Consider the following 24,230-nt stretch of genomic DNA (forward strand, 5'->3'; position numbering starts at 1 on the left):
TCTCTCTCCCTCGCCCTTCCTCTCTGAAATCAATAAAAATATATTCAAAAAAATAAAATGCTATTACCCATAAGAGACAGTTACATAAAAAAGCAATACACAGAACAGTGTGCACCATATGTAAACATTTGTTTAAAAGAAGGGAAAGAGGGAATTGCTCTGGAGAAACAAACAAGAAATTAATATGGTCTCTGGGAAGGGAGAATGCAGCAGGGGAGGCGTGATCAGGGAAAAGAAGGAGACTTTACCTTTCTTTACAAGCTAGGAACTTTTTTTAAACAATATATTTTCATTGATTTCAGAGAGGAAGGGAGAGGGAGAGAGAGACAGAAACATCAATGATGACAGAGAATCAGAGAAACATTCATCAGTTGCCTCCTACACACCCCACACTGGGGATTGTGTCCACAGCTCAGGCATGTGCCCTGATGGGGAATCAAACTGTGATCTCCTGGTTCATAGACTAACACTCAACCACTGAGCCCGCCAGCCAGACAAGCTAGGAACTTTTACTGTTACTAGTAATTACATTAGCTGCTGCTTTTAACTTTTAAAAACAGCACATAAGAAAAAAACCAGAGATATCCTATATAATAAAAGCCTAATATGCAAATTGTCCCCTTGACTGGGAGTTTGATCAGTTCAACCGTTCGCTATGATGTGTGCTGACCACCAGAGGGCAGTGCAGAACATGGCGGGCATCTGCGACACGGTGCTGGCAGTGGGTGGCAGTGGAGGCGCTGCCAGCCTGGATAGGCCCCAATGAGAGTGGGACCATGGCGGGATGGTGGGGCAGGTGAGCGGGCAGTGCCAGGCCAAGGCGGGTACGAGCAGAGCCCAATTGCCCCACTGATTGCCTAGCAGACAGCGACCAGCGCTGGTGGTGGGGGGCAGGGCCACCACCCAGCTCCCAGGGGCTGAGGGAGCCGGGTGGGGCCCGATGACTCAGGCGAAGGGAGGTGCGCAGGGGCCCGGGGCCCAGGTGCTGCCCAGCTTGGACCTGCCCTTCCACACCAGACTCTCACGCATCGATCACCAACCAGGCCTAGGGACCGTACCCATGCACGAATTTCATGCGCTGGGCCTCTAGTAAAAGGATAAGCAGTAAAAAGTAAGTCTGTGCTAAAAAAAAAAAAAAAAAAAAAAAAAAATGACAAGAAAAAAACCCAACCCACAATGATGGAGGTATGTCAAAGGGACACAGGAACTACCTGAAAACCAGAGAGTAATAAAGTAGTACTGGAGTTTAACCTAAAGTATAAAATAAATATCCATGAATAGTCATAACATAAATAAGTGACTGAATAAATAAACAAATGGAGAAGAGACAGATTTCTCATGCAGAAGAATTCCAAATAATTTATGCAGATACTCTGCTCTCAACGAGGTGGAGCATAATTTCCCAACTCCTGTAGTGTGGGCTATGCATAGTGACTGCCTTCCAAAGAACAGAATATGGAAAGAAGGGGGAAAGAATAATTTTGCAGTAGAATCTGACAAGCACTACCTCAGCCAGGTGATTGAGGTCAACATCAACAGTGATAAATTGTCTTGAAGGTACGTACGTACCCTTGATTTGATGTAATGAAAACGGCACTTTACCTTTGCTTCCTCCCCAAACCCATAACTTGTCTAATCCTAAGAAAAACATACAAATCCTAATTAAAGGACATTTTATAAAATATTTGACCAGGCAACAGAGACTTTGCTTGGCATGATGGGCACACAATGCAGTGAGCAGATGATGTTTTATTGAGTTGTACACTTGAAACCTGTATGGTTTTGTGAACCAATGTCACCCCCAATAAATTCAATAAAAAATATTTGACCAGTACTCCTCAAAACTGGCAAAATAATAAAAAACAAAGGAAGTCTGGAAAACTCAGTTACAAGGAGCCCAAAGAGACATGACGACGAAATGTAATGTGGTGTCCTTGCAGGTCCTGGAACAGACAAAGGACATTAGGTAAAAACTAAGGAAATCAAGATAAAGTACAGACTTAAATGAATAACAATGCATCAATACTGACTCACTAATCGTAACATATGCAAGATGTTGATAGAAAAGAACTGAGTGTGGGGCATATAGGAAATCTTATAATATCCTTGTAATTTTTCTGGAAATCTAAAACTGTTCTAAATAATAAAGCTTATTTTTAACTTCCTCCCCAATTGTCTCCTTTATTCTCCTGACTCCGTCAGTCACTTCACTTCTCTGAATTTCAATTTTCCTATTTTGAAATAGGGGGATTATTTCTAATCTGTGCAACCACAATCAAGAACAACACTCTCATTTAGTGAATTTTCACTGGGTCCTGAATTCTGTGCTAAGCACCCTTTTCATGCATTATCCCATGTACCATCACAATGACCCTGTGGGCTGGGATTGTCCTTTTCCCTGTTTGCCCACCATGGAAATAGGCTGCAACTAGACCCAAGTCACAGAGCTGGTTAGTGAAGGCAAAATTCAAACTCTGGCCTGTCTGATGTAAAAGGCTCTAAACCTCTGATTTTCACTGGTTCAGGCTCCTCCTTCCTTCTTCTATGCTCATGGACAGATGTTGCCCACCTCAAAGCCTGTTTCGAAAGATGCCCCCCGCCCCCCCACAACTGCTTGTAAGCATTCTGCCTAATCGAGCTCTTAAGATCTGCTTCTTCGACTTTCTGATGAGGAAGGCATCACCAGTAATGACAGCAATAATTCCATGAGCACTTAGTCTGTGAAAGGCACTGTTCTAAGAACTTTGTGCTTATTAACTTAGTGAATTCATACAGTAATACTAGGAGAAATCATTAAAACTCCATCTTCATACATTTTGGAGGGAATGCAGCCACTTTGGAAATTAGTTTGGCAGCTCCTCAAAATGTTAAACATATGACCCAGCAATTCCATTTCAAGGTACATACCTAAGAGAATTAAGAACATGCATTTGTACAAAAACTTATAGTCACAGTAGCATTATTCTATAGTCGAGACAACCCAGTGTCCATCGACTGAAGAATGGATAAACACAATGTGGTCTTATCCATACAATGGAATATTTAGCAATAAAAATAAATTAAGTACCACCCCGGCTAGTGCTGCTAAGTTGTTAGAGCATTGGCCCTCACACAAAGGGTCATGGGATCGATTCCTGATCAAGGACATGTACCTGGGTTGCAGGTTCAATCCCTGACCCCCGTCAGGGAGAGTGCCAGAGGCAACCTATGTGTCTCTCACATCAATGTTTCTGTCTCTCACACCCTCCCTCCCTCCCACTCTCTCTAAAAACCAATGGAAAAATATCCTCAGGTGAGGATTAACAAACAAAAATAAAACAAATAAACAAAAAAATTAAGTACTGATACAAGCTACAACATGGATGAATCCTGAAACAAATAAAGCTAAGGGAAAGAAGCCAGTCAGAAAAGATTAGGTGAATTGTATGGTATATTAATGAACGATCTTAATAAAGTTGTTTTTTAAAAACCAATTTTACAAATAAACCATGGCACAGAAATAAGCACATTGCTTAAGATTACATAGCTACTCTACTGAGCTCATTCAAAGCAAAGAAACCCATTTCCAAATCGCAGCCTCTCGATGGTGAATGATTTGGGTTTGGTTTTGCTTTCCCCAGGATGGAAGTCATTTCCAGGCTTTTCTTTGACCTCTGCCTGAGGAGCTGCCTGCATTAGGATCAGAACACATGGAGACAAACAATGGAACATAGTGGCTACAAGGACAGGCCCTAAGAAGGCAGCCCTTAGGATTATTTCCTTCTCCCTGTCCCTTTTTCTTCTCACAGTATGTCTTTGTTGCTCTTCTCATAGTAGCTTGTAGGCTCCAGGAAAGCTGGAATTTTGTTTACCTTTGTACCCCCAGCCACTAGTTCAGTTCCCGGCACTATGGATGAAGTGAACAATGGTTGAAATAATGAAGGGCAGTTCAGCCAGTGAATCAGGTGAGTTAATAGGGAAGTTTCTGACTTGGGTGCTGGTAACACTTGCAGAGATGCAAGTGGGGTGGGGGAGCACAGTACCAGGTCTAGGGGATATCTGAGGTACATGGGAGAGATTTAGGAGAGGGTGGGTACACATAGGCAGATGTTTCACTGAGCGTGCTTATAGGAACCAGGGTAGTACCCTGAATACGGACAATGGCCCATTCCTAAACAATAGAGTGGATGGGACAGTGGCAATCTGGAGAGATCATGCCCCATTTCAAGGGACAGTCATAGGGAAAACAGGCGAACTGATTTTTCAGAAACTGAAAACAAGGGTTGCCATGTGAAACCTTGTCTGAAGGCCAAGTTTCTCCTGGTCACCTGTTTCTGGTTCTGTTGGAACAATCTAGGCGTGAGTCTACCCTAGAAGTCTTGGGTATGTGTAGTGGATGAAAAAATGTTGTATAGATACATCTTTTCTACGGAGAGGAGTTCACTTGGAGCAAGCTGATTCTGGGTGGCCTGAATGGGAGCCAGCCTCAGCTTAGTTTAGTAGTCACTTGTTTTAATGATTACATCAAAAGAATAATGTTAAGAGTAAAAACGTAGTTGCAAAATAGTACCTTCCACAGGATCCCATTTTAAGCAAATATTAGAGAGAATGGAGGAATATACCCAACAATTAACAGTGGTATCTCTGAGGGGTGGAACTATGAGGCACTTTCCCTTGGTACAATGTATTTCTGGGTTTGAATTAATAATGATCATGTATAAAATTTTTTTTAAATATAGGTATTTTCTAACATAGCCATGTATGCATATGTATGTGCAGGTAAACACACAGTAAAGGTACCTAAAGAACATATACCAAATGGTTGACAGTGGTTACAGCTGGGTATGTGGGGCTTGTGTGGGTTGGAAGATATATAGGAAATTGTTTTGTCTCTTTCTGTAGTGTTTGAATCTTATTTAACGTGTACTCCTGGGTTGTAAAAAAAAAAAATAAAAGTGAAAAACTCCAGTGCCCAACACCCCAATCCATCCATCCAGAACTCTCCCAGATGGGAGGGAGGGGAAAACCTTTGTCAGGACATGGATAGTATTATCTTCACCCCGCCCCTCCCCGACTCCAGGATCCAGCCCAATCCCCAACCCCAGGTGACACACACACCGAAAGAGGAGCCAAGGGGCCTCATTGTAACACTCATTTTTATATAAATATCCGCAAGTCATGTTACAGAATAAGCCCCACCTGGGAAAAAAGTCAACATTATGTTTTTGTTAAACTGACCCCTGCCTTCCAGGCTGGGCCCCAGCCTGGGGGCACCTGCTGCTTTGGGAAGGCTGAGGCTGCTGCCCAGAGGCTGCTAAAGAAGCTGCCTGTGTGGCCCACCCCAAGCTGACCCCCTTCTTTGGTGTGTGGTACATGGTGACCTTCTCTGGCCCTCCGTAGCCTGGGGCAGGGCTCTGGGAACAGGGCTCTAGAGAGCAGGGCCCAGGAGTCCTGGGGGCACTTGGAAATGGAGTAGGGGGACTGAGCCACTAAGAAAGAAGTAGACTCTGAAGCTTAAAGGTTGAGCCTTTTGGGGCTGGGGCACACAGAGGTAACAGGAACAAGTGGGGGGAACCTGGGCTGTCAGCCAAGCAGGAAGCATTTGCACGTCTTTCCAGCCTAGGTATCCAGGTCCCTTCCCCCGTTGGTCCACTTCCTGCTGGATCCCATATTCCTAGGGATAAACCTTGGGCCTGCCTGTCCCCTCCCAGCTCTTCCCCCTGCAATCTCCCCTCCCCCCACAGAGAGGCCAGAGGCTAGGAACACAGCACCAGTCTGAGGATTTAATTAACCAGGAAGGGGGATTATTGGGAGGGGCACCCCTGTAAAAATGTACAAAAGGTCTGGGGGGCTATGTGGAAGGGGAGATAAATATGTACATGGAACTCCCCTTCCTTTAGCCCCTCCTCCCCCAACCCTGAGAGGGCATGAGGACTTGGGTGGTAGGTGAAGGGGAGGGGGGCACTTTGGCCTCTGGCTTAGTGAGCCCTTGGGGAGGCAGGCCAAGGGCCTAGGGGCCCTCAGGGGGCGATGGTGCACCTCAGGAGATCTATGAGCTATGACCTCTGAAATGACCCCCACTCTCATGTATGTGTACAGACACACACACACACACACACACACACACACACACACACACACCCTTCTCTAGAGGTTTGTGACCTCTGCCCTCCCAATGACCCCAAGGTTCATCTGATGCTTGATCTCATAGGGGTTGGGGCTGTTTTCAGGTTCCATGACCTCAGAGATGGCTGGTGAGGTCACAACCTTTGCCCTCCAGCCCTGGCTTAAAACCTCAGCTCTAGGATCTTATCAAAAGGAAAGGGGGATGGAGCTTTGCCCCTGCCCCTCCCCTCCCCTCACCTGTCAGCCCGGGCTGGGCCAGGGGCTCTAGGTGGGGAACTAGGCCGGGGGGCGGGCACAAGTGGAGGTGGTGCCCCCAAAAGGGCTCCTGGTGGGGTCTTGCTGAGAAGGTGAGGGGTTCCTGGGGCCGCAGTAGGTGGTGGGGGAGGAGCCAAGCGGCTGTATAGCAGGGGATGGGCAGGCTCTAGACCATACAGGCGGGCAGCAGCCACTGCCCCTGGTCCAGTCAGCTCCTCACCCGCCTCATAGAAGCGGGGTGGCCTTGCAAGGCGAGGGGGCCCTGCCAACCAGGTTGGCTCCAGAAAGCCAGCACAGCGCTCTGGAGGACCAGGGCCCAGAAAGGGGGGTGGACGGGGCCTCTCAAACAGCAGGTGAAGGCCCTGAGGCCCGGTGGCAGCAGCAGCGGCAGCAGCAGCCTCCTCTTTCCGTTCTTCCTTTACCCGCACCGATTCCTTGGCTGGCCTGGCCCCTTCCTCACCAGCCCGGGCCTTGGGAGTAGCAGGAGATACTCGGGGCTGGGGCCGTGAGAAGGGGAGGTCCCTGGGGGCAGGTGTGGGGGAGAAAATGAAGGTACTCCAGAGGTCAGATGCAGGCTGAGGGGGAGACGGGGGGCGGGCAGTTTGCAGAAAGCATACCTATCTTTCTCCTCCTTGGTGATAGAAGTCTCCCTCCGCTCCACAGGCCGCTCCTTGTCTGAGCCTGGTGTCCGGGCGGCCTCAGGGGGCCGGACCCAAGCAGGAAAGGCCAGAGGACTGCGATGCAGGCGACCCCATGGGTCTGGCGGGGAGACGAAGGCTGGTGGGGCCCCTGGGCTTTCTTTCTGGGCAAAGACGGCGCCGGAGTCTAGACAGAGGGCAAAGTAGAGAGTGACAGGAGCCAGGAGTGGGAGGCCCCAATCAGGCACCCATCCCTCCTCCTGCTTGAGCACATTAATCCACTGCCACAGCCTCTTACCCACCCTACCCAGGACTCACTGAATGTGGGGCTGCCCAGGCCTCCAAAGGCCCCGTTGGAGAGGGCAGCCAAGGAGGCGAAGCTTGTGGGACGCCCAAAGGGATCTGTAGGAGAAAAGGGATGGTCAGAGCATTGGGCCGCCCACTCTGAGAAGTCACCAAGAACTAACAGGGAAGAGGCAGATCAGCAAGCAGGCCCCGAAGCCCTCGGCTGCTTTGTCTTAACCTTAACAACCTGGTGCTCAGCACTTCCTTCGGCCAGGCTAGGCAATGAGCTCTGACATGCATAGTACTGTTTAACTTCACAAGCCCCATTAGACAGATAGGATCATTCCCACTTAAAGATGACGAAACAAGCTCTGAGAGGTGAAGTGACTTGCCAACAGTCAACCCAGGGCCTCTCTGACTCCAGAGGTCAAGCGTTTACCCCGCACTCCCCACACCAGCCACCCATACAAGCTCTACAGCAAGCCAGTTACCTGAAAACCTCTGCTGGCTTCCTCCCACTTGACATGCAGAGCCCTTCCCAGCTTGACCCTAATTTCATGCACATGTCCCATAGCCAGTCAGAACAACTAACCTATACCACTATGGAACCTCAACATTTCCTTCCAGGAACACCTTTCCCATTGCCATCAGGCTCAAATCCTCCTTGTCCACCCAAGTCCAGGTTAAACCTCCCCCAACAGCCAGACTGAGATGGCTAGGAACCAGTGACCATGCGCTCTCCTGGGGCTGTGCAGCCTTCCTCCACCTTCCTCTCCCAGGTGGCACACTACCCTTTCCACTGGCTATTCTTTCAGAGAATATCTGGGCTGGCAGAGATTAGCAATCACTATGCCCTTTCCTATCCCCTTTTACAGGCAATGAAATCAAGGCTCAGAGAGGGTAGAGTAATTTGCCCAAGGTCACAGAGCAAGTGGAACCAGATCTACCCCCATTTCAGCTGCCTTTCAGGTCTAACTTCCATCCCCAGCTTGAGAATTCCTGGAAATCACAGACAAGGCCTGAGTTGCCCAACATGCCCTTGGCTCTTACCAATGTGGGTGCTGGGGCTCAGAAAGGGTCCATGGGCCCCGGGAGCTGCCGTGAAAGGGTTGGCTGCAGCGTGGACGGCACCTGGGGCAGAGAGGTGGGAGATTCTGATGAGGCTGAGTGGGCGTAAGGTGGGCCTTGGGTTATATATGGGAACCTTAGGCCCCAAGAGGGCTGGCCAGACTCACCAGTTGCAGTGAAGAGGGAGGCAGCCGGGTGGGAGAGCTCCTGGCCAGTGGGCAGGGCCCCATAGGGCCCCGGAAGGCAGGGCAGGAGGTCGTTCCGAAAGTCAAGCTTGTGGGAGTCGCCCTGCATGGGACAGGGAGAGGGGCAGTGAGTGAGGAGCCAGATTTGTCCTCTTGCTCTTCTACCCCTACACCCCCTCCAAGGGCTGCCTGGCGCCAAGATGGGGACTGAGTGCCTTCTCTGACCACCCCTCTAGTTAGCCAGAGAACCTAGTGCTAATTTTGGAATTGTTAAGGCAGTGACCAGAGATAGGATGCAATGTGCCTGGCCAAGATTCTGCCAAGCTCTACAGAAGGTAGACCCCCAGAGTTCAGGCAGGCCCGCTCTCCCCAGCCCTCCAGCCCCAGTACCTTCATCTTTTCCTGGTGTCTCAGGATCATGTAAGCCACGCGCACGTGCATGGCACACCACTTCCCTGGTTTCTGCCGCCCCAGAAGGATGACCAAAGGGAAAGGGAAGGAAAGAATGTTCACTCGTCACCTACTCCAGGCCTGGCCCTGGGCCCAGACTTGCCACACAACATCTCCTTTTATCATCCCTACAAATGAGGGATGACTAAGTCCATTTCACAGCCTAGGAAACTGAGGCTCAGAGAGATGAACTGTCTTGCCCAACGTCCCATGACCAGTTACATCTGAACCCAGGTCTCTGGCTTACAGTCCTTTCTCTTTCTGCTGTTCCACATCTGGCTGCCTCCATGTCTTGGATTCCTCACTCATTCTCAAGCATGACTTCCCCCACCCCTCAGCCAAACACCCTGACACCAGCCCCCAGCCTCATGCAGCCTGAGGTCCTCACCACACTCACCCTCAAAGGTGGCCGGAAATGGTCAGGGATCTGGGGATGGCAAAGCAGATTGGTGGCAATTCAGACCTGTTTACTGACCTGGGCACCTCATCTCTGCAGCCCCCAAATCCGCCCCCAAACATCTCATTGAGACCCTGTGTGGCACCCTTGATCCTTTCCTGCTTGTGTTGAGCCTCCTTTCCCTACCTCTCCCACTCTAAGCCTCTCCCCTCCAGCACCAAGTTCCTGAACCAGGCTCCAAGAAGCTTTGCTTGGAAGACTGGGAGTGGTTAGTGGGCAGGCAGAATGATTTCTCAACAGAAGAAGCTGTCCTATTAGTAGCTTTATGTGAGGGTCTGTTTAAGCTTTCTTTAGAGAAAAGCCTTTATTACTGCTAAGAGAGTTTGGAAAACCTCTGGTCTAATCTATCCTTTAGGAAATACATCCTATGTTTTTTCACACTGTTCCCAGAGCCCTGGGCTCTAAGTGGGAGGGAAGGCTTGGTCTCCTTGTGCCACTTCACAAAGGGACAACTTATCTTTTCACTGTTTTATAGACAGGACTTCCTGGTATGATGTCATTTTGGGGAGAAAAAGTTTTGTAACTTAAAAAAATATATTGAAACCCCTACAAAAACCACTGCCCTAATAATCTTATTTCTCGAGCAACTTCATGAAATTCCTATTCCTCATGCCTGGGAAATCCTGTCATTTACATAAATTCTCTCACATCATATTCTCAGGAACACCCCCAACATGTGTCAACAGGAGGGATCAGTCAATGATTCATTCTCAAGTCAACCTGCTCTACTCAACAGATCTTCCAATTCTAGTAGAACCTGCCTTGGCCCCCTCACCTGTGTCCCCTTTTGGGGAAGCCCGCTTGGCATTGGCCCCAGTCGTGGTGGCAGCTCAGGGTTCATGCTCTGGGAAAGGGGAGTGGAGGGAACAGTCAGGAGAGCTGGCACTAGGCAGAAAAGGGGTCTATCACCAAGCTGGGGACTGGGACAGGGAAGAACTATGGCTTTAGGGAAATCTGGGGTCACAGGGGAGGGCAGAATGGGTATGGTTTGGAGAATGGGAAGAAGGTATGTGGACCTGGAGGTGTTTGGGTTTTAAGGGGTGGGAGGTGGTGATAGTGTCTCGATTGGGAGCTCACCTTGGGCTGGAAGGCCCCCTGCAGGGAGCCAAAGGAGACAGCCGGCGGGAGGCCCGGAGGTAGGCCGGGCACTGCGGGAGGGAAGGCCGTGTACGGCTGTGGAGAGAATGGGACTAGTCCAAACTGGGGGTGGAGGTGCAGCCCACATCTGGTCTGCCCATCAATCCTCTGGCCTCCACCCTAAAGCCCCCCAGGGAGCTCAAGGCTCTTGCTTTTGAAGCTGAATATTGGACCCCGAACAGTTAGGGTCACACACACTAATGCATCTATGCCCACACACCACACACATGCACTCACATTATGCCGGAAAAGGCCTTCCATCTTTCCTGGGTATTTCTCAAACTAGGGAAGAGAAGGGAAGAGTAAGCTGCTAGCCAGAGACCCAGGCCTTCCCCTGAAGCCAGACCCTCCCCCCAAGCCTCCGAGCCTTATCACTGGCTCAATGAGGAGCTCACCATGTGGGGGCCGTGGGGTGGCAGCAGGCCTGGGGGATAAGGGGTGAAGTGCTGGTGGGTGTGCTGGTGGGTGTGCTGGTGCTGGTGGTTGTGCTGGTGGAACTGGAAGGCCAGGGGCCGGGCTGAGCCCCCTGCCCCCACCACCTCAGGGTAGCGAGAGTTCAGGTCCTGGCCGATCAGGTCCTGCTCTGTGGGAGGGGAGGGGGAGAAGGCTTTAATATCTGTCGCCACCTGTCAGCCTCCTTGGGCCCGGGTGACTGGCCTTCCCTTCTGGCCTTGAGCCACTCCCTCCTCAAGCCCTGCAGTCTGCTAAGGTCCAAATACCCCAAAGCTGACTGGGCCCAAGCCCAGGGTCATTGCCCCCCACCCCCCGGCCAGGACCCCAAACTCACCAGAAAGGGCGTTAGCAGCTGAGGCCCCAGGGTGCCCTGGCACCTGCAGCAGGGGTGGGGGTGGGGGCAAGGTGGGGCCAGGGGAGAACAAGGAGGGGTGGTGGGGTGGTGGGGGGGGCCGCAGCCCAGGGGGAGGAAAGCTGTGGTTGGACAAAGGTAGGGGCAGTGAGGGCGTCGGGGGCCGGTGGGTGAGCTGCGCGGACGAGGAGGAGGCAGATGAGGAGGAAGAGGACGAAGAGGATGATGAGGGGGGAGGCTGAGCCACGGGAGGGGCCGGGGCCTTGGGGGGCGGCCGTGAAGAGCTGGGGAGAGAAGTGGGGAAATGAGTGAAGGGTTGGGAGGTGCCAGCTCTGACAGGACTGGGTCAGAAGCCTGGGCGATACCTTGACCCTGGTTCTCCAACATGGAAGGTGGTAGAACCTGGCCCCCAGGATCTCCACCCCCGCCAAGGAACCCATCCTCAGACTGAGGTACCTCCCACAACCACAACCAACAACCCCCTCTCCCCTCGCTAGGTCTCATCTTCCACACAGCTGCCTCTGATGTCTTTGGCCACGTGACTTTCCCTTTTCTGATTCAACCACAGCACAAAACATATCATTCATTTTGACGCTTAATTACAACAGGCCACCTGGGTCCCTACCCTCCTAAGACAGTGGAAGCAGCACCCTGCTGGCCTGACCTAGGAGTTCTAGGTCCAGCTTGCCATTAACATCCTGGGTGACTTTGAGCAAGTCACTGCCCCTCTCTGAGCCTTAGTTTTCTCAATAAGAAAAAAAATAACATTGATGACAATAACAGAGATAGCATGAATAATAATAGTATCAATAACTCTTACCCTTTAGTGAGCACTTACTGTAGGCCAAGTGCTGTCACTTGTTTTATACGCTAATCCAAGTCTCCAACATTTTATACCACCTTCCCAATCGCTGCCACATCCATGTAACCACCTGTACCTTTTACTTCTTTAACATAACTCAGTTTTTCTTTTTAACTTAGTTTCACCCAAGCCACAATGTGTGAAATCAAGGAGATACTAGTCATATTTTTCTAAAGCACATACAAACTGAAAAAAATGTGCTCACATAACATCTGAAATTACCTCGGAGCACTAATGATGAGTGTGCACACTTTGGGAAACACTGCATTAACTCACAATTCTCACAACAGCTTTAGGATGAGGTACTATTATTATTTCACTTTATAGAAAGAGGAAATTGAGGCTCAGAGAGGTTAAGTGACTTCTCGAACATCACATAACCAGTAAGTGGCAGAGCAAGAATTTGAATTCAGGTCTGACACCAAAGCCAGCACTCTTAATCATCATGACAGCATTTCCCAAAGTATGTTCTAAGAACACTATTTCTAGCAGATGTGCCTTGCAAAGAGGTCTCACCAGCAAATAATACTGAGAAACAGCTCAAACTGGATTCCCCTGCATGTGAATGTATAAAGCGTTCTGATGAGTTCTGTAGTAATCTCTTTAAATTTGTTTCATTCAGTATCTTTCAAACTTTTCAGTCTTGTAATCCTTTTTCAAATCATATTCCAAAGGTACTATCCCATGTCCCAGCCATAGAATGCAGGGGTTACTGCCAAAATGACCAGGCCTTTCCAGACCAGACCAAACCCCTAGACCACTCACCTGCCAGTGCTGAGGTCCAGGCTGCTGCCATAGGGAGAAGTGCGGAGGCCAAAGGGTGAGACCCGAAGCTGCAGCTGGGGTGGGGGTGGCAGACTGGGGGTGGCCGGCAGGGGTGCAGGGGGTGAGACAGGAGGCCGAGGGGCTGGTGGAGGTGGTGGTTCCTTCGGGGGAAAAGGCACTAGCAGCGGATCGGGCCCTGGGGGCTGTTCCTGGCTCCGCTCCAGGCCCGACACTTTAGGGACTATGGAGAGTTTTGCTTCACAGTTCCCATTGAAGGCGCCATGAGGGCCCGAGGCTGTGAAGGCAGGATAGCAAACATTCAATTAAGACCCATGCTTACCCTAATTCCCTCCCTTGTCTCCCGCCCCAGCCCTTGGAACCAACCTTTGCTGGTTGAAACAGTAAAGGATGGGTCGAGGTCATCATCGGAGACCTGGGGAAGAAGGGTAGGCACAGGGTCAGGTTCTGGTTAGGCCAAGCCCTTATCCAGGAAGGCAAACAGCTTCTGAGCCTACTAGGAACTAGCAGTGGAGGCAAGTCTATTTCATCACCTTAGTTGAAATCCATCAAAGACTATACTCTAGGACAGCGGTAACCAACCTTTCGGACCTCACGGACCATCAGGGGTCCGCGGACCACCAGTTGGCAACCGCTGCTCTAGGGTGCCTATGCTTGAGGAAAAAGGGTGGAGAAGCTGAGCCTGAGAATCTGATTGACCAGGAGGCCTAAATCGCGGCAGTACTAAAATAGCAAAGCAGCAAGGAAATAAAAAAAAGATATCACTAACTGCTGGCCAATAGGCCTACCTGGTTTATTTGTCTAGTTCGTAAGTTTTAGCAAAAATTATAAACTAATTGCTGGTATTTAGATATACAGATTCCTCATAAAAATTCCGACTTGCAGCTTCTCTTGAGAATGGGCCCCTAGTCTCACATGGCAACAATGAGCTAGTATTAGATAGTGGCTGCCCCCTTTATATGGACAAGAACTCTCTAGTTCATCACAGTCCCTGTCTAGCCAACTTTAAAAATTAAAACAAGACACATCAGGGAGTACAAATTTAGTTAGTGATAGGGGTAGAGTCCCAACTGCTAGGATCCACTATTTCAAAATAAGCAAGTTAGCCTTATTAGTAAACTGAAAAACACCTTTATAGTGTATGTCCTTACACTGACTACAATGGTTTAGTAGCCTCTCTCATCTATTAAAGACTGACTAATGGCCAGTAGGAAGGACCAGCCTGTTCCAGAGCTACTCTGAATTTCTGTGGAGAACCACTGGTATCTCTCAGGGCTTTAGAAATGATGGCGCAAGGCAGGGGCCTTCTATTCTTTGGTCAACTGGCTCTAGTGACCAAGGAAAAGAAGTCATTTACTCTCTCAATCCACCCCTCTCCTCCCAATCTAATCCTGGCTCAACTAACTTATACTTCCCACTCAAGAGGAGGCTCTGTCTGCTGCACACAGGAGCCCTTTAAGCTGCAGTTCATTTTATAAGCTGTACCACTGTCCACCCAACAAATTCTAGCCCAACTCACCCTCTCGTCCAGGTCGCTTTCCGCATCACACTGGGGAGAAAGAAAGACAGAAGTGTCACAAAAGGGAAGAGGAGTAGGGCCCAAAATAAGTGTGGACTTTCAGAGAGGGAGGACAGGGGAGGGTCCAGTACAGGTGGAGAGCACTTACTATGTATCCAGCTTCCAGAGAGTGCCGGGAGGAGACCTGAGAAAGACCAGAGTCCAGAGGTAAGGGAGGTTGACTGGCGAGGCCTCTGGATCATGTCTAAACTCCCCAGCTAGGCACTGAGGGCCCCTCGTCACCTCCTCTCCATTTCTTTTTAACTGCTTCTACTGCTACTGCCCATCCCTGTTCCCAATGCTCTGGCCATGGTCCAAACGTACCGGACTCTCATATCTCTGTGCTTTTGTCCAAAACAACTTTGCCCGGTTTCTCCTCTGAGCAAAACTTATGACTATTCTTCAAGGCCTGACTAAGATATCCTAGGGGGCTTTCCCTAACCACAACCTCCTCCCATCCCCCAGGCAGAATGAGTGGCTTCCTCATGTGGGTTTCTACAGCACCTCTCCCAGACTCGGCCTTCTGCAGCTCCTCTGGTTTTGGTATAGGTGTTTGCTCGTAGACTGTCTCTTTCCTACTAGACTGCCACCACCTCGAGGGGGATGGCAGAGACATATTTAATTCATTTATGACTCAAGTAGGTCCCTTTGATATGTTGGAGGTAGACCTAGTGCCAGCCAGAAGCAGGCAGGTCTGTGGACATACTTTTGTCAGACGTGGATGGGGAGAAGCTCAAATTGGCTCTGCTTTTCATCTTTGTCCTAGAGATTGCAATCACTGTTTATAATGGGTAGTGGCATTGTTAATGGAAAATGGGTCTACGTGAAGGATGTTCTGTCCAGAGTTTTAAAGGGCAGGGATCTAGGTAGGACAAACTCACCTCTTTCCTTCTCCGCTTATTGGGCCATTTTCGGGCACGATCTCCAGAGGGCCGGCCAGGCTCCCGATCAGAGCTGTCCCCTGGCTCCCCAGTGGCCCCACTGGAGCCCCCCCTCTTCCGCTTCCCCGAATGCTTTAGCCGGTGTTCTAGTCGCTCTGGGGGCTGAAGAGAGGCATCCTTCTGTGGAGGAGGAAGTGGGACTAAAGTAGATGGAGAAAGGAAAGCTCCCGACCTTCTAGGGTGACCAGGCTACGAAAGTGGCTCAGGCCGGGTTCAGCGGTCGCCAGCCTTTCGGACCTCACGGACCACCGGCTGGTCCTGGAGACTAGCTCTACCTCCTCCCACTCTAGGGCGGGGCAGAGGCCTGGCCAGAGGAGCCGGTTGCTCTGGTTTGGGGTGCCAACATTCCCCCCTCAACTCCACCCACTCCAGGCACTGTACCCTTCCCTCTGCCCCTGTGAACCCCCCCAAGGTTCCCAGCCCCGTCAGGCCCCACCTGCAAGGCCTCGAGGCTGGCGAAGCTGGCGATGGCGAAGCCATCGATCAAGTCCTCCTCCTCTTCCTCCTCCTCCTCCGGCTCTTCTTCGGCCTCCCCGTCGTCCGCACACCCCCCCTCCTCTTCCTCCTCTTCTCCGCGACTGCCAGAGCCCGCAGGGCGCTTCCGAGCTCGAGGTCGCGGTGGCCGAGGCCTGGGACGGGGCCGCCGCCGTCTCGGGCCTCCGGGCCGCTCTCCAGACGAAGCTGACGACCAGGGCCTGGCGGGCGGCGGCGGCGATGACGATGACGATGAGCCGCGCGGGGCAGCCAACAGGGCCCGGGGCGCGTCGCCGCCAGGACCTCGGCGGCGCCGCTGCTCCCGGTCTCGGTCTCGGCGCGAGCAGCGCCGCCGCCGCCGCTCTCCCTCAGCAGCCCAGCCCGGGCCCGGAGCCGCGGCCGTCTCCATGGCGACCGCCCTCAGTGCCGCATCCGGAGGCGGCGGGGCCCGAAGCGGCCTGTCCGCAGGCCCAGGGTCGCAGGCGCGGCGTTGGCGGCTGCACAGGGACGAGAAGGCCACGGCTTCCTTTTGAAAGCAGGATCTGCTGGCCCTGAGCTTGCCCCAAGGCCAAGGCCTGGGGAGCCGGCGCCGCCCCCGGGGCGACAAGCCCGAGGGTCCCCACCCCCCCAGTGGGGCCGGCTGGGCCAAGACGGCGAAAACGGGGCGGCCGTCCCTTTAAGGCGAAATCTCAAGTTGTCCAGCCCCTGGCCCCTTTAAGACGACCCGACGGTGTCCGGCCGCCCTAGTGCGGTGGCCGCCCCTTGCCAGGGGGTCGAGACTAGTCTCCCCAAAGAAGAGGAAGGGCCACCCCTTTAAAAGGGACCGAAAGCTCTCCCCGAAACGCAGACCTCCCCTTTAAAAGTGTCTCAAGTCCTCCGGCTAAAAGAGGCCACCCCTTTAAGGAGTCCTGGGTCCTCAAAACAGCAGGCCGCTGCTTGAAAGGCTCGAGAGTTTGTTTCCAGTCCTCCACAAGCGGCCACTTTCCCTTTACGCTGAATTTAAAGGACTTTCTGGAGTGGGGAGGAAGAGGAGGTAAGAATCCTCACTCGCTCCAATTCTCCCAACAGCAGTTTTCAATTTGTCAGCTCCTGTTCGGCGGCTTCCCCTTTAAGGCTGGCGTTGTAGTCTGCCGAATTCAGTGGCCACCCCTTTAAGGAGATTTAAAGGGGCCTCCTCCAGTCCCAGCTCTTCCAGCCTCCGCCTCCAGTCGCCATGAAAGGCGCGAGGGGGGGCGGGGCCGCGGGGGGCCAGCCCTCCAAAGCCCCGGATGTGAGGCAACAGTGACGGGTAGAGCTTCTCTGTCTGCCGACATAAAAGTCTCTTCCTCCTTTCCTCGTCTCTGTGTGACCCGCTCCTTAAGGGATCCGAAACAGCCGTTGGTCAGCGGGGGAGCTTCAGCGCACCCTCTTGCTGTCTCCTTTGGAGTCTTGGGCCTCTTCTCCGCCGGGACTTCCCTACCCTCCCTCTTCCTCAGCCTACGCCTCCTTCCTCTCTCTGCCTCCTCCCACTCTTCGCCCCCTTCCCCTCACCCCTGCACAGGTTTAGTCGTTGATTGGTGGAAAAGTGTACGTCAGGGCGGGGGCGGAGTCAAATCGGGGAGTGGGTAATTTGTAACCGCCCTCAAGTTCTGGATTGGATGTACGTCAGATTAGTTCCGTCCTTCATTAAGTCTCGTGACTCGACTGGCTAGGAGTAGGTGCTTGGGCGGTTCTGCAGATGATTCCGCCTTTTCCCGTTCTCCGTTCATTGGCCCACCTTCTGACGGCGTCCAGGCGAGGAGTCCAATTGTGTTGCGCGAGGCGTAGGGGCGGTTACGTCGTCTCACTTTCCGCCGCTGGGCTTAGCTTCACGCGCACGCGCTGCGCGCTGACATCCGGCGGGCAGCGCGGCAGGATTAGCTCCGCGGTGGAGTGGAGTGGCCGGAACTCGCGGCGCGTGGCGACCGCCGGACGCGCAGGGAGGAGGCCGCGTCGCCTTTTCTCCTGGTTCCGTGGGAAAGTGCCGGCCTGTGCTCTGCGCGCTAACCAAAAGAAACACCTTGCTCTCCTGGGGCGGGCACTTTCTCACATATTGACTCATTGGGTCGTAAGAATTTTTTTTAGGAAGATACTCTTCTTAGCCCCATTTTATAGAGGAATAGGGGACTGACGCACAAATACTTACGTTTCCTAACCAGTATTTGTACTCAGGCCTAGCCCTAGTTCTAGTCTGTGCTCTTAGCCACTGCCCTGTGTTGCCTCTGGTTGGCTGGTTATTACTTATGTAGACACGGCACTGATGCACTAACGCGCTTACCCATGTATAAAATGGGTACAAAGGCCCTCTCACAGGGTTAGGTGCACATCGAGCACCGCTGACAGTTTGTTGTAGTTGCTGTTTCAGTTAATTACTCTTAGCTTTGGAATCCAGCAGCCGGTGCTGGCCTGCATGTTAAGAGGACTTCAGGGCCATCTCGATCAAGGCCGTGGTCCGCTCTGGGACTCTCAGTCTCCTCTTTGCTGTAAGTGAATTGGAATAACACTGACCAGGGACCCAGATCACAGTATCTTCTGGAGCAGATTCAGAAGTATTCCTCCACACAGGAATACTCTCAAGTAAATCAAGTATCTCCAATGACCATTCCCCACTCCCTCTCTGTGTCTAACCCTCATTGCCTTCCGGACACCTTCCCCATTTCCCAGTCTTTGAGGGCCAAAGTAAAAACATCAGCCAATAATGCCAATCAATTTCAAACTCAACTAGGAACATACAAAAGCATCAGAAACATACCAAAAACTTTACTAGAAATAGAGAAAAAAATAAAATGGTCTCAGAGGCTTCCTTCCCTCCAGGATGGATGTACAGATAAACAGATGGAGCTCCTAGGTCAGACGGGGCTGCTCCCTAATCCACTTCCTCCTCTTCCAGGAGCAAGGCATCCAGCTCATCCAGCCGCTGCTGCAGCAGGGGTCCCACATCTGGGCTGGGGGCCAAGTTGGGAGTAAGGGTCCTGCCAGCAGCAGCTCGGACCCCACGAGATGGCCGCCGGGATCGAGGAAGGCTGCTGTCCCGAAACTCCACAGCACGCCGCAGTTTCCTCGAGCTGGTCAAAATCAGAGTCCCATTGCGCACCCGGGGTTCCTCAAAGATGGTCTCAAATGTCCTGGACCAGGCAGGGAGAGGTGCTGGTTACCAGCACGCCTCTGGTTCTAGCCTTCCCTCTATCACCCCCAAGCCTTCACAGTTTCTCACCTCCTGGTTGTAGGTGACTGATAATTCTTGTTGGTGTAAATTTCTTCCAAGCTGAACTCCTTCTTGTTCAACCTGGGAGCAAAGAGCAGAGGCCACTGAAAAACCTGGGATCAGTGGAGCCTGGAGAAGGGATAAGCAGGGCCTGGTCTGTATTTCAGTTGCTGGGACATGTCAGATGCCAGGAGTACTGCCTGAGGCAGACAAACAGTTCTAAGCACAAACCACCAGATTGGACTGTGCTCCCTGAGAGGAGACAAAGCCACACTTAAGGGAATGTGAGTCAACATCTGTTTGGCCAAGGCAGCTCCATATACAATAAGCATTCACCTGATCGGTCGAGGCAGCCCCATTGGTGTAAGGTTTAGTTGAGGACGGGCCGGTGTCCTGCGTATTCTAAATCGAGAAACCTTTCCCATGGTCTGCAAAAATGGGGCAGAGGGTAAGAGTGCAGTATGGGCACAGGCTCCCACTTAGCTCCTCCCCCTCATCTATACACCTACCTTGGTCTCAGGGTCTGAAAGCACTTGGTCCTCTGAGGCCCGTGGCTCCTTGCCCTTGGTTGAGCCCAACCTACAGAGAAGATCAAGGCTCAGGGACAAAAAATATTCATAGTAGTATCCCCATCTCCTGCCCATTGGACACTAAGGCAGGAGGCTAGGCCCAGACTGTGGCCAGGGATTTAAGGGTTTATTGAGAGGACTACCTGGGTTCTGCAGGTTCAGAGAAGGAGGAAGTAGATGCAGAGGACGAACAAGATGTGACGAGAGGAGGAGAGCCTCCCACTCCTCCAAGAGGGAAGACCTCTTTCCGGAGACAGGGTCGAGGGGGTGGTGGGGCTCCAGCCATCTCTCCACCACCCACAGTGTGCCGTCGAGGCCGTGGCCGGCTTGGGTGGTGTGGAGCAGGGGGCCAGCTGCAGGTATCCGAGCCAGGAGGCCCCAGGTCAGGGCAGGAGTGGCTTCGGCCCAGAGATGGCTTAGGGGGAGATGCTGGGGGATTGTGGGCTTGGGCTCGCCACTGGCGGATAGGGGGGCGGGGACTGACAAGTGCAGTATCCTCAGCAGCCCTGGACTGCTTAGCCTCTGAGATGGCAATCTTCAACTCCAACTTCATGGGGGGTGATGGGGGTGGGGGCTGTGGGGCTTTGACCGGTGTGAGGAAGATGTCTGCAAAGCTCTCTAGCTTGGAGCGGACAGAACGGAAGAGAGGAGCCAAGCCCCAGGGACTGAGGCGAGGGCGTAAAAGGCTGGACGGCGGTGGGGTCGATGGGGCTTCCAGAACCGGATCTGGGGCTGAGGAAAGGAGAGGGTCACAGTTGGGCATTCCTCATCTTCAGGTGTCTAAGCCCCATTTTAGTAACTTCAGCCCCTCCCCAAACACTAAACTGCCCACAGAGGAAGCCTATTCCTAAAAAAAAAAAAACCACCCTAAATTTAAGAGTTGGACATCAGGCCTCTGAAGTCAAAATCCCTTCTTCACATACCAAGCTCTGCCCTGGGAGGGGGTGAAGTCCCTCTTCATCTGATACTGATCAGCTCAGCTAAGATTTTCCAGAGCCCCCCATCTCATCCCTCTGTCTCAGTCCTTACTTGGTGATGGGTTCTCCAGAGGGTCTGCAGGCAGGGCAGACGGCTGGAATGGGGGTTCCAGGTCCCTGGATGGAGGCTTTGTCTGGTGAATCATCATCATGGACTCAGCTCTGGGGTGAAGGGGCAAGGTAAAAGCTAGGGAAGCTTCCAGATCCAGATCCCACCTGAGCCAGCACCTCCCCTGTCCCTTAAGGCTACTGAAGGTGCTACATGGAACTACTGAACAAGAAAATTCTAATACCCCTAGTTCTGGCTGCCTGTATAATGGTTGTTGTCTGGTTACCTTAATAATTCCTTCCCCAGCCCTCTCACCTTCTTGCTGGGACGATGAAGTTGGGAGTCTCGTCTGCCAAGTCCTGGATATAAACATGGGATGTTTGTGGGGAGGCAAGGAAGCCTCCTTAGCTCCCCACATCCCAACTCTCAGCCTCCAGAGGCCTGCCTGGGTTGTTACACTAAAGACTTTTTCATTTGGTCTTTGCTCAAGCAGTATCTTCCACCTAAAATGCTGTTCTCTTTTCTCTGAGCAAAATCTACCCCCGACTCAACTCTCCTGTCTTCTACCCTCAGCTGCACCCCTGACATCCTTACCGGAAGTTTGCATACCTCAGCTGGGGGTCTGGGACTGACAATGTCTTCTAGCATCACCACCAGAGTAGGCTGCGGTGCCTTGTCCACCTCTTCTGAAGGGTCTTCTGGGCCAGAGGTTGTCTTTGATCGACACCTCAGGGTGGGAGAAGGCCGGTTGATGCGGCTCAAAGGCTCTCGGCATAAGTGCAGTGGATAGGGAGGCCTAGAAAGGGACCACAAAGATCAGAGGGGTTCAGCTATGTTACCAGCTTACCCCCTATCCTGCCTTGCTCACCTGGCCTGCGATGACCACACAGCCTGTTGGGGTGGCGAAGCAGGCAGCTGGTGGTGAACATAATCCCAATGGTTGCTGCAGTGTGGTGGGGTGGAGGTCTCCTCTTGGGGCACCAGGGGAACCTAAGAGAGGAGGTGTCAAGAGCAAAGTGATGGCCCTAGCCAGTTTGGCTCAGTGGATAGAGTGTTGGCCTGCGGACCAAAGGGTCCTGGGTTTGATTTCGGTTAAGGGCACCTACCTTGGTTGTAGGCTCCTCCCCAGCCCCGGCCCTGGTTGGGGCTTGTGCAGGAGGCAACCAATCAATGTGTTTCACATCAATATTTCTCTGTCTTTCTCTCTCTCACTTAAAAAAAAAAAAAAAAAAAAAAAAGGAAAAATATCCTCAGGTGAGGATTAAAAAACTCAAAAAGAGCAAGGTGATGGAATGAGGTTGAACTGGACAGGGCCTCCCTGTGCCTGGCCACAAAGCTGACAGGGGTTGTGGCTAATATTCACTCAAGATCTCCAAAGAGGTGAGTTAAACAGAATTGGACCCAAATATTAGTGTTCTGAGCTGCTGGTGTGGGATCTAGGTAATCTCACCCAAGCTGTTTAAAGAAATGAAAAAGAGAGTGAGTGATCTTGGGTGAGTGACTGCGCTATTTGGGACCTCAGGTTTTCTCTGTGCAATGGAGCAAGTGATCTCAGTCTGCTTCCTAAGGTTTGCCTAGAAGTTGGGCTGGGAAGAAAGCAGGAGAGTAGGGATGTGGTTCCAGCCCAAGGGGGTTGGCTGGTGGTGGGGAATGGGCACTGGAGACCCTGCCCATTTTGAGGCTGGAGTTAAAGAGAGCCAAGCACACTCTAGCATTAGGGAGGCTGACTGAGCAATGTGTGTGAGAATGAGGTGTTTGTACCTCAATTACCCTCACTAGTGATCTGGCCTGATTGGTACTGAGAAGGGACCTGGGGGAGAAGGGAGCCTCTCCTTTCAAGGGGCTCACCATATGGGCAGCCATGACATCTTCCAGCACCACGGCTAGGACCCGCCGAGAGGCTTTTTCCAAGGGTGAAGGGACCACGGGGATCTGTAGCCTCGGCCGTTTGGGGCTTCTGGCTCCCCATAATGCTCGAGTCAGGGGCTGGCGGCACAGACGTGGCTGGCCAGGGGGGCTGCAGGATGAGAGAAGCAGAGGACAGTCGCTTGAGCCTGTCGTTGGCTTCGTGGTTTCCCCTGTATGGTCACCAGGCTCCCCGTTTCCCGAGCTCAAGGCACGCTGGCAGGGTACACTCTCACCTGGAGTCCCCGGGCAAGTCCATGGGGGAAGCGGCGGCTCCGGGGAGTCCCTGGGGGATCCCAGGCTGCAGCCTGGGGTGGGAGGTGGGGAGCGGGGGAATGGGGAGTGAGGGCCAGCCCTTTCCCTTGGGCTCCGCCCTTCATGGTAGTAAGCAGTTCTCGGTAGCCAACGGGGCTGGAGACTTGGGGCGCGAAAAAGCGCCCCCAGTCGGCCGTCCAGAGCGTATGTCTTCCCACTGTCGCCGCCGCCGCAAAGGATCACTGCTTGGCACTTGCCGCAAGAAGCAGAACTGTAGCGGCCCCAGATCTCCCACGGCCCGAGCCTCCCGGGGCCTTTGTCCCTGTAGATTCTGCCCTGAGAACTGCCCCCACCCCCACCCCGGGATCAGCTGGGATCCTGTCAGGAGAGGCTCAGTTTCCGCCCGATCCCGCTGTGATCCCCATCCACAGCCAACGAGTTGCCGAGGACTCCGAAGCAATACTCCCACACACCGACGCTTCCCCCTCCCACCAGATCCCTCAGACTGGATCCGAGCGGAAGGAATCCTACAGCGCGTTTCCTCCAATCAGACGCCGCGGGAGGATCCTCCTCTCCCTGGGAGCTTCGGCTCTGCAAAGCTCCTCTCAAGGGCGGCCCGAACTTGAGCATCACAAACTATGTCAGGATCCCCGGGAATCCACTGTCCAGCAGATACCCCTCCACTCCAATCCCGGGAGGTCCCGCCCACAGACCCCCTCCCTCCACCCTCCCCGGATCCCCGCCCAGCTCTCTCCCCAGCCCGGGACCAGAAGGTTCAAAAGTTTCCTTCCCTCCCTCCTCCCGCCCTTTCTCCAGCCGCTCCGTGCCCTCCCCCGCTCACTGCTTACCGCCGCCTCCCGCCGAACCCGGGTCTTCGACGGCTCCCACCTGCGGCTCCTTTAAAACTAGCCTTGCCCAGTACTGCCCAATCGCCGAGGGCCTTCTTCTTGGAGCCTTCGGGCAGTGCCCAATCGCCGGCCCGCGTCTTCCTGGGTGGTGATAAACTAAGTGAAGCCACCTGAAAGCCATCATCTCCAGGAGGTATGCAGCCAAATGTGGCAGCGCAGCTTTTGTGTTTGAGGGCAGATGTCGTTGTTCTCGAGGAACCAAAGTGAACCAGGTGGTCACCTTCTGATAGCCAGGCAGTGGCGGGAGCTTATGCCAAGTTTCTTGAGATAGTGAGACAACCGTAGCGAAGCTACCTTGCCGCCACGTTTTTTGAGGGCATCTTCCGGTTCTTTCGCTATTA

The 24,230-nt window shown here is 52.6% G+C and overlaps 2 protein-coding genes across 4 annotated transcripts; both read right to left on the minus strand.

Moving 5' to 3' along the window:
- Positions 1–1,730: 1,730 nt before the first annotated feature.
- FBRS (fibrosin) lies at positions 1,731–17,481 on the minus strand. Of its 2 annotated transcripts, none has more exons than XM_080677848.1 (18): positions 15,966–17,481; positions 15,470–15,649; positions 14,698–14,733; positions 14,550–14,579; positions 13,397–13,445; positions 13,013–13,307; positions 11,368–11,669; positions 10,976–11,163; positions 10,818–10,862; positions 10,521–10,616; positions 10,219–10,287; positions 9,384–9,413; positions 8,927–8,998; positions 8,519–8,639; positions 8,334–8,414; positions 7,317–7,400; positions 6,978–7,185; positions 1,731–1,943 (listed from the first exon to the last, which is right to left on the minus strand). In XM_080677848.1, the coding sequence occupies exons 1-18, from the start codon at positions 16,410–16,412 to the stop codon at positions 1,883–1,885; spliced, it is 2,394 nt and encodes a 797-aa protein (XP_080533974.1). In that variant the 5' UTR covers positions 16,413–17,481; the 3' UTR covers positions 1,731–1,882. The 2 variants fall into 2 exon arrangements, with proteins under 2 accessions (XP_080533974.1, XP_080533973.1); XM_080677847.1 differs by lacking the exon at positions 1,731–1,943 and adding an exon at positions 5,118–6,882.
- A 1,280-nt stretch (positions 17,482–18,761) lies between these two features.
- PRR14 (proline rich 14) lies at positions 18,762–23,865 on the minus strand. 2 transcript variants are annotated; one of them, XM_080677850.1, is made up of 12 exons: positions 23,830–23,865; positions 22,963–23,034; positions 22,670–22,838; positions 21,690–21,811; positions 21,431–21,617; positions 21,137–21,180; positions 20,825–20,934; positions 19,939–20,527; positions 19,736–19,805; positions 19,563–19,654; positions 19,236–19,307; positions 18,762–19,146 (listed from the first exon to the last, which is right to left on the minus strand). In XM_080677850.1, exons 2-12 carry the CDS (start codon positions 22,983–22,985, stop codon positions 18,888–18,890), a joined length of 1,737 nt encoding a protein of 578 aa, XP_080533976.1. In that variant the 5' UTR covers positions 22,986–23,034; positions 23,830–23,865; the 3' UTR covers positions 18,762–18,887. The 2 variants fall into 2 exon arrangements, with proteins under 2 accessions (XP_080533976.1, XP_080533975.1); XM_080677849.1 differs by lacking the exon at positions 23,830–23,865 and having other exon boundaries at positions 21,416–21,617; positions 22,963–23,100.
- Between the last annotated feature and the right edge of the window lie 365 nt (positions 23,866–24,230).

Source organism: Plecotus auritus (assembly GCF_963455305.1).
Source record: "Plecotus auritus genome assembly, chromosome: 7".
In the NCBI taxonomy this organism is placed as follows: domain Eukaryota; kingdom Metazoa; phylum Chordata; class Mammalia; order Chiroptera; family Vespertilionidae; genus Plecotus; species Plecotus auritus.

Bases quoted from the DNA above. Each gene is read 5' to 3' on its own strand.
- FBRS (XM_080677847.1), bottom strand. From the start codon at position 16,412: ATGGAGACGGCCGCGGCTCCGGGCCCGGGCTGGGCTGCTGAGGGAGAG. The intron at 15,650-15,965 runs GTGGGGCCTGAC...CCTCCTCCACAG, and splicing joins CCAGCCTCGAGGCCTTGCAG to AAGGATGCCTCTCTTCAGCC. The intron at 7,186-7,316 runs GTGAGTCCTGGG...CCCTCTGTCTAG, and splicing joins CCTGGGCAGCCCCACATTCA to ACTCCGGCGCCGTCTTTGCC.
- PRR14 (XM_080677849.1), bottom strand. From the start codon at position 22,985: ATGGACTTGCCCGGGGACTCCAG. The intron at 19,806-19,938 runs GTAGTCCTCTCA...TCTTCTCTGTAG, and splicing joins TCTGAACCTGCAGAACCCAG to GTTGGGCTCAACCAAGGGCA. The intron at 19,147-19,235 runs GTGAGAAACTGT...TGCCTGGTCCAG, and splicing joins CAGTCACCTACAACCAGGAG to GACATTTGAGACCATCTTTG.